Raw genomic sequence first — 7,619 nt, 5'->3', positions numbered from 1 at the left:
GCGCCGCCATGTGATAATAAACGATTGTAGACACATATCATGTCAGGTCGAACTTCCTCACGAGATGATTGGTTGTATATTGTAAGCATGGCCAGTCCAAAATTCATTCAAGTGTCTATAATCCAGTGCTTCAGCAAGCATGGCTTAAAAGTACTTTAGTCAAATCTACAACATAAAAAGTTAAACACAAAAAATTCTAGACACTTAAAATAATATAAATAATAAGCTATGAACAATGAGAATCTGAATACCTCCCAAACTTTAAAGTTTAAGGCCGAAACCACATTAAACCGGACTTCAGTAGCCTATTGTTGATTTGAGGGGTCAATTAAGTCCATGCCCATTCAAGCCAGTGCGCAGTGACAATTTTTTTTGTCATCATCCAAAGTCCATAGAACTGAAGCAACGACTTGCTCTAAAAGACGGAAGTTGTAGGCAAGTGGAAAAGATTTGTTGGGGTAAGATTAAAACTTCAAATGAATTAATCAATCAAGTAAATTGAAATATACGGCCATGTTGAATAACGAGTCATTTACATGGTTTTAGTTTTGAACAACTTCAAGTAAGTGAATCTATCAGACGGCTGGCTATACTGCAGATGACCTATGAATACCAAGTAGCTTTTTTATTTCTGTGTGGGATGTGAACAGCTTTACACTCTGAATTTTTCAAAAGTGTCCTCGGAATAAATTGTGCCTTTTATAAAACTGAATTAGAGCGCAGATTAAAACTGAATGAGAGATACCGTGGTTATTCAGATTACATTTGTGATTAAATCTTTTCAAGGGTGTTTTAATATAACCGTAACTAACGTAGCATACTTGTATAATTTAGTGACTGCTGCAAATGTGTTAATAACTGGGTAATCTGTCCCTCAGATTCAGAAAAATGAAACAATTGTGCCTTGAAACACATTTAGGAAACATCAACACTAACCTCATTTGACCCTTCCCTTCATTTCCCTAGCTTGCTTCTGAACTGCGGGCTCTCTTTGGGAAGGATGTCAGCTCAGTTTCTTCCATCGTCCAAGCAGTGATCTACTGAGGACCTACCATGGGGAAACGAGTGACAGTCACTTATGCGTTATGGGCGATGGCTGGACCATTGGGCCTGCACCACTTATACTTAGGAAGAGACAGCCATGCACTGCTGTGGATGCTCACCTTCGGGGGCTTCGGTGTGGGCTGGTCTCGAGACTTCTACCGAATCCCTGCCTACGTGTCCGAAGCTAACAAGGAGGCAGCAGGTGTGAGAAGAAGACCTGCGCCCCCTGCTGTGGGCCCGGTACGATTGGCCGGGCAGGTCTGTGTCGGGGTCTACTTTGGCGTGGTGGCTCTCATAGGCCTGAACACGCTCAGCTTCTTCTACCTGCTGGTCCTGCCGCTGTCGGTGGGTGCAGGAGTGCACCTGGTGTCCAGCGTGGGCCAGCAGACCTCAGATCTCCACAAGACACTGACGGCCTGCGTGGTCACTTCCCCTATCTTTTATGGCAGCAGCCTGTCTCCTCTGCCTATCAGTCTGGCTGCCAGCTTCACAGCAGCCCAGCACCGCAAGTTCAAACCCCCTCAGTCACCTGAGAGTCAGAAACTAGGTGGGCATTTCACGGCGCACTGTCCTGCTTTTTCCTATTGATTTATTTTCTGTCCAGTACCTCTTTTGCCCCTCTGTCTTTCCTCTGTGATTCCAATTTCACTGTTTACCAATTTCGGTTTGAATAGTTGGTCTCCAGCAATACCTTGTTGATTCTGACTCTGACTCATCAACTTCCTGTGTCGTCTCACTGACAGTGCCACGGTTGACCCGGCTGGCTTTGGCCTGGCTGGCCTTCTCCGCTCCTCTGGGATACTGTATATTCCACAACACCACCGCTACGCTCTACTACATCTCAGACTGTTTGGCAGCCCTGCTGGATGTGTTCTGGTTCTTTCCCTGGCTGCGAGGTGTGGTGGAGTACCTCCTACTGATACCCTACAGGATGCTGTGCTTCTTCACGGGAGGGGGATATACTGAGGAGGCCTGGAAGAAGGTGCTAGAAATACTCCTCAAGGAGTACAGTCACCAAGAGAGAGAGGCATTAAGGGTGAGTGCTAACTGTGTCGCAGTGTGTGGACACAACTGTAAAAAAAAAAAAAAACACAAAGCAGTTTTCTGTCATGTCACGGCTCTGCATTGCGTGTCACATCGCATGATCAATACGTTTCTTCTTATTATTCCTGGAGAAAATAGTATCACGCTCATCATAATGATGAAGTTACACATGTGTGCTTTGTCAGGTTTTGTCATTGACCGAGGAGGCGTCTCTGGAGGACATCACGCACAGCTACAGGGAGCAGGTGAAGGTGTGGCATCCAGACCACAACCCCAGCCAGGCAGCCCAGGCAGAGGAGATGTTCCTAAAGATCCAGGAAGCTTACGAGATTCTGCTCCGAAGGCACAAGTTTGATCGACACAAGTGACTCGCCCTCAACGCACACTGACCCTTCAGTGGTCTGGAGGAATGCGTTGTGCTGTGCGAGTACTGACTTTAAATATCAAGCTAGTTAGTAATCACACCAAATCACTGTCACATTGTGGAGATGTATTTTCATCAATTTTTCATCAGATACCAACACAATACCAAGATTTCGTAATTATAGATACCAATTATTTTAAGGCTTTGTACTATGCAGTGGATTACGTGTTTGTCTCTCAGATGTAATGAACAATCAGCCCAAGTCCTTTGCTGACATCTTGTGGCAAATTAGAGAACATCATGTCCGCAAGTAAGTGTCATGTTTATTAGAAATGTGTTTATTTGAAATAAAGCGTTGAGACTATTTCTGGCTATTTAAGTTTCCTGTCCCTGTGTATGCTTGATATTACATTAATCATTAAAAGAAAACTTTTTATTTAGACACTATTAGTTTTTTCGGGTTGCAATTCATCATCCTGCAGACTGAATAGGAGGCAATGCTTCAGTGATCCACAGGAACATCCATATCTGTACATGCAGCTAATAATGCAAACAGGTAAACTGTTCCTTTATTCTGATCCTTACAGTGTCAATACAATTATCCCCTTGGGGGTATTATAGAAGACCACAAGCTAAAAAAAATACAAAACATATTTTAAAAACATTACATGTACTTGTTTTTTCATTTTTTGTCTTTTGTGCGTAAAGCAGAAAGCAATCTGATATCACTTTTACAAATCTATACAATCTATACAATCTATACAATCTAAAATGTTCACTTTCCTTGGAATGACCCAGCTGTCTTTTGCAATCTCACTCTTCACTGTTGAAGGAGGAGGAGGGGCAGTTTATGTCAGTAGGCTGCACCTCTGATGACAGCTTCTGAGGAGCTCACATGAGGGCAAAATAGGAGAATCTAAAGACTGAATTCTGCAGTCCTCCGTTCAACAATAGGAAGACAACTGGTAAAGGGGGAAAATATATACTTTTACAAGTTTGACTTTTACAAATGTGACAGTTTCAAAACAACACAATTGTTGCTTTGCAAAGAAGGCTTAAGGCTTCTTCTGTGTCTCTAAATGTCCCTTTCCTCAGATATCCGGTGAGAATGAACACAGCTGATCACCGCAATGGAGCCCCTTATGTTTCAGGTAAGGAGAAACGACGTGTCTGATGATCAAGTAGTGCATCTGGCCTTGGGGGAAATCTTGTCAGAATAGAAGTCAAACAATAGGGGAATGCAAACTGTGTTTCATTACAGGTAGAACAGTGGATCCTGCCACAGAATGGGACTTCTATGGAGGGGACGGGGCTCTGTCAGAAAGCACTTCCAACAGCCGGCAGTCCTCCCCAAACTGCTTCATCACTGGTTCGTTTTCTGGAACATGTGGGTTATATACATTGTATACAATCTACATGTGATATATATGTTATATATATATATATATATATACATGTACATCATGTGTTATCCCTCTGCACAAACACTGTAAAATGCTTGTGTATGTACCAATCAATGTATTGAGTACTTTGTACTTCACCCAGCCACCTCTGTCAACACTGAGCTCTACAGCGGGCAGTCATCTGGTGCCTCGCCACCAGAGAGAGGGGAAGTGAGGGAAGGTGACCTGTTGAAGGACAGAGAAGTCTCTGGAGCAGGGGTCAGTGCTGCACGGCGAGGAAAGCAGAGAAGAACCAGTGAGGGTGCGCTGGCCAGCCTGAAAGCCTCATCCCTGGGCCCCGTACGACTGCCGAATGGGAAGCTCCAATGCGACGTGTGTGGAATGATGTGCCATGGGCCCAACGTGTTGATGGTCCACAAACGCAGTCACACAGGTGAGCTGGGATGGAGGGGCCAGTGGGTGTGTGCACTGGACCGATACTGTAGCTCTTAAAAAATCCCCAAAGAATCACTCAGTAGAGTGTCTCACTCTCTATCCTCTGCTAACGAGACAAATTCCTTAATACCTTTGAAGAGGAAACCATGACCAGTGTGTCCCCGTGCTGGTCGGCAGGTGAGCGCCCGTTCCAGTGTGAGGAGTGTGGCGCCGCCTTCACACAGAAGGGGAACCTCCTGCGCCACACCAAGCTGCATTCAGGAGAGAAGCCTTTCAAATGCCCCCACTGTAACTATGCCTGCCGTCGGAGAGACGCACTGGCTGGTCATCTCCGCACCCACGCGGGTAAGAAACAGCCCGGGGGGAAAAGGAGTCACAGGGCCCTTGGCTTGGCAGGGGCCACCTGTTGTGGGTTTCCATACGTAATTAGAGGGATTCTGTAACTTGCAAACATTTTTTACTAAACTTCGAACACATTTTAATACTTTATTTTACTGTTACTCTTTGCTCGCATAATCAGTGGCAAAATTAAATAATGTGCATTCTAAACCCACTCTTTGTGTAAACAAGGACTCAAGTCTCTTTTGGAAACTTGGTCAAACTACATCAGCTTTCAGTCAATATATATTTGTTTTACTAGAATATGCTGTTCCCCACAGACAAGATGACATTTAGAACATTTTAAAAAACAGGATATCCTGTTGGTGTTTTCAATTGATGAAGACACATTCACACAGGTGTTGATCTAGTGAATGGCCTAGGTGGGTCTTTTCTATTGCTTCCATTTCAAAGAAAAGATGTTTGCAAACTTTGGATTTCAGCGAAGTGACGTCAGTCCCTTCTCCGGGTGTTTCTTAAGTCGGAACTTTGCGGTGAAGAAATGGGTGTGTTTTCAACGTCATAGGCGCCTTTTATTATATATATTTTTGTTGCATATTTGGAATTAATGTGTGACCCGTCATTTAGCAACTTAGCAGGGAACATATTCACTCCCCTTAGTGCAGAAATAGACAAATGTTCCTGATTAACAACGTTTTATCAAAATAACTAAGATAAGAAACTATTCTTTTCAGCAGTGTAATTTAAGGCATCACTTTAGCAACGCAGACCATACAAGAAAGCGTAAGAAACTGGCCAGTTGACCATGTTAATGTTTGGTTTTGCGTGTTTCAGGGTGCTCAACAACAGGTAAGCATTTTAAGTGCAGCAACTGTGGTCGCAGCTACACGCAGCAGAGCGCTCTGGAGGAACACCGCGGGCACTGCCACAGCGGCGTACACAGCCTGGAGAACCCTGCTGCTCTCAGCGGCCACACCGCACAGGGTAAAACACACACACACTTACAGATGTATAAAACCACCTTGTGTGAGGCACTGGAGACAGAAAAGTTCAAGTCAGTAGACCTGTGTTTTAGACCCCAACCAACTTGGGATCTATTTGACTCTATGATGGGCAGGTTTTCCAAAGATTGATGCTGGTGGATTTTTGTGTGTGCTACTGTAAGCAGGAAAACAGTCTAAGAGCATGGGGTCAATGACAGAGCCCGAACTTCAGTCATCCACAGAAATACTCCCCCTAATAGCCCATCTGGCCAACAGCATCACCAAGCGCAAAAGCTCAACACCTCAGAAGTTCTTAGGTGAGATGGTTATGTATTAAACACAAACTGCAGACACTGAAAACACGACTGTACAACTGAGCTGTAAAACATGCATCTGACTGATAACCTGACTGTTCTCTGCACAGGGGGAAAGCACTTGTGGCTTTCCATGCAAGATGCCCGTTTTGAGTTTCCCCCTGGTTCTAAGGAGGGGGACAGGTACAGCCTACACCCAGGGAGGGACCTCGCCAGGTGGGTGGGGATGGTGAGCAGGCACCCTACAGGGTCCAAGGTTAGAGCGAAGGACCAGAACTCTGCCAAACTAGAAGAACCTCAGCTCTCCTGCCTGCCTGAGCTCGTATCTGTGAGACCTGTTTCCAGCTACAAGGCTCCTGACGGACCCTGGGCCTTCAACTGTGGGGGAGGTGGGGCCTCGGCTGGATGGGAGGCGGATGAGGGCCGCAGCCACAGCCAAGGCTGCCACGCTTCCACCAACACAGACAGCACAGCCGAGGAGCAGAATGCCATCTCAGCCCGAGTGCAGTCAAACAACTCCCCGACCTCCACGCTCCCCAGCCTCAGGGCCAGCCCCAGCCACGACTTGAAAGGTAAAAGGAGGCCTGGCGTCACCACTGCAGCCAGGAGGGGCCCTGACTGGGCCCTGTCCTCCAGGGAGGAGGTTCAGGTGGTGGACGGAAAGGGGGGAATCCTGTGTACTTTCCGCTGCGAGCACTGTCACATCCTCTTCCTGGATCACGTCATGTTCACCCTCCACATGGGTTGCCATGGTTTCCGCCAGCCCTTGGAGTGCAACCTCTGTGGTCACCGCAGCAGAGACCGCTTCGAGTTCACCTCCCACATCGTCCGTGGAGAACACGTCCTCGGGAGAGGAACGCACCCCAAAACAAGGTTCTCCCTGAAACCATGATGAGCTCTGCTTCTGTTTTAGCAGAACTCTGTAGTCTAAACCCTGTTCAGGACCCTTTTCAGTTTGTTTAACCCTTGTGCTGCCTTCGGGTCACATGACCCAAAGGTTCATAACAAACCATCGTTGTGTTTACCCAATTTTACCCAATTCAAACACAAATGAAAATAATTTTCTTTTAACTTTCGCAATGTGGGGGGTCTGAGACAGCCCAACGGTTAAAAGAAAATGCTTCACTTTGTTTTTGTATGCGGTAAAGTTGTCGCAATACGACGGTGGGTCACAATGACTGATGGGTCAGAATGACCCGAAGATAACACAAGGGTGAAACACATTTAACAAAGCCGGGGTAACATTTCCAAATAAAGGTTCTACTAGGAATCAAAGTAAGTTCAGAATTTGTTGGGACGTTGGCTCAGGGGTATTTAGGTGCCCATGGGTCATTATTATTGAGGATTGTCATATAAAAACATCCTAAATGCATGGCTTGCTTTGTCAAACATATTTTCCAATATGTTCTGGGAACATTTTAAAACACAATTAAACGATTACATTTACATAGATTTGTATTTGTGAATTTCATTGAACCAAAGTAGAGCCCATTGTATCCTGTATTCTCTTGCACACAAAAATGTACATTAAGATATCTGGCAATATTCTATTCTATCTATTGGCAATATTGTAAAAAATATATTGGTTTCCTAAATGATAACAATCAGTAAAGAAGGATGTATGCATTTCCCACCAAAACTTCCATGTTTGTATGACACATTGATTATTTGTAAACTAATGAAGTTAGCTTCA

The 7,619-nt window shown here is 45.2% G+C and overlaps 2 protein-coding genes and 1 long non-coding RNA gene across 3 annotated transcripts; all 3 read left to right on the top strand.

Moving 5' to 3' along the window:
* The first annotated feature begins 34 nt into the window (after nt 1-34).
* dnajc22 (DnaJ (Hsp40) homolog, subfamily C, member 22) lies at nt 35-2,826 on the top strand. The gene is made up of 4 exons (XM_062458521.1): nt 35-458; nt 967-1,591; nt 1,788-2,080; nt 2,274-2,826. Exons 2-4 carry the CDS (start codon nt 1,054-1,056, stop codon nt 2,454-2,456), a joined length of 1,014 nt encoding a protein of 337 aa, XP_062314505.1. The 5' UTR covers nt 35-458; nt 967-1,053; the 3' UTR covers nt 2,457-2,826.
* Nucleotides 2,827-3,337: 511 nt separating this feature from the next.
* Nucleotides 3,338-3,818, top strand: LOC134019509 (uncharacterized). The gene is made up of 3 exons (XR_009930026.1): nt 3,338-3,417; nt 3,548-3,603; nt 3,714-3,818. It is a non-coding gene; the product is annotated as an uncharacterized LOC134019509 (long non-coding RNA).
* A 97-nt stretch (nt 3,819-3,915) lies between these two features.
* Nucleotides 3,916-7,366, top strand: ikzf4 (IKAROS family zinc finger 4). Its single transcript, XM_062460499.1, has 6 exons — nt 3,916-3,919; nt 3,998-4,288; nt 4,468-4,635; nt 5,464-5,613; nt 5,798-5,929; nt 6,037-7,366. Exons 1-6 carry the CDS (start codon nt 3,916-3,918, stop codon nt 6,816-6,818), a joined length of 1,527 nt encoding a protein of 508 aa, XP_062316483.1. The 3' UTR covers nt 6,819-7,366.
* The last annotated feature ends 253 nt before the right edge of the window (nt 7,367-7,619 follow it).

Source organism: Osmerus eperlanus, chromosome 4 (assembly GCF_963692335.1).
Source record: "Osmerus eperlanus chromosome 4, fOsmEpe2.1, whole genome shotgun sequence".
In the NCBI taxonomy this organism is placed as follows: domain Eukaryota; kingdom Metazoa; phylum Chordata; class Actinopteri; order Osmeriformes; family Osmeridae; genus Osmerus; species Osmerus eperlanus.
Note: the sequence above shows the minus strand (reverse complement) of the source record. Positions and strands in the feature narration are given on the sequence as shown.

Coding starts and splice junctions, on each gene's coding strand:
- dnajc22 (XM_062458521.1), top strand. CDS start 1,054: ATGGGGAAACGAGTGACAGTCACTTATGCGTTATGGGCGATGGCTGGA. Junction 1,592..1,787: donor ACCTGAGAGTCAGAAACTAG/GTGGGCATTTCA, acceptor TCTCACTGACAG/TGCCACGGTTGACCCGGCTG. Junction 2,081..2,273: donor AAGAGAGAGAGGCATTAAGG/GTGAGTGCTAAC, acceptor GTGCTTTGTCAG/GTTTTGTCATTGACCGAGGA.
- ikzf4 (XM_062460499.1), top strand. Junction 4,289..4,467: donor CCACAAACGCAGTCACACAG/GTGAGCTGGGAT, acceptor GCTGGTCGGCAG/GTGAGCGCCCGTTCCAGTGT. Junction 4,636..5,463: donor TCATCTCCGCACCCACGCGG/GTAAGAAACAGC, acceptor TGCGTGTTTCAG/GGTGCTCAACAACAGGTAAG.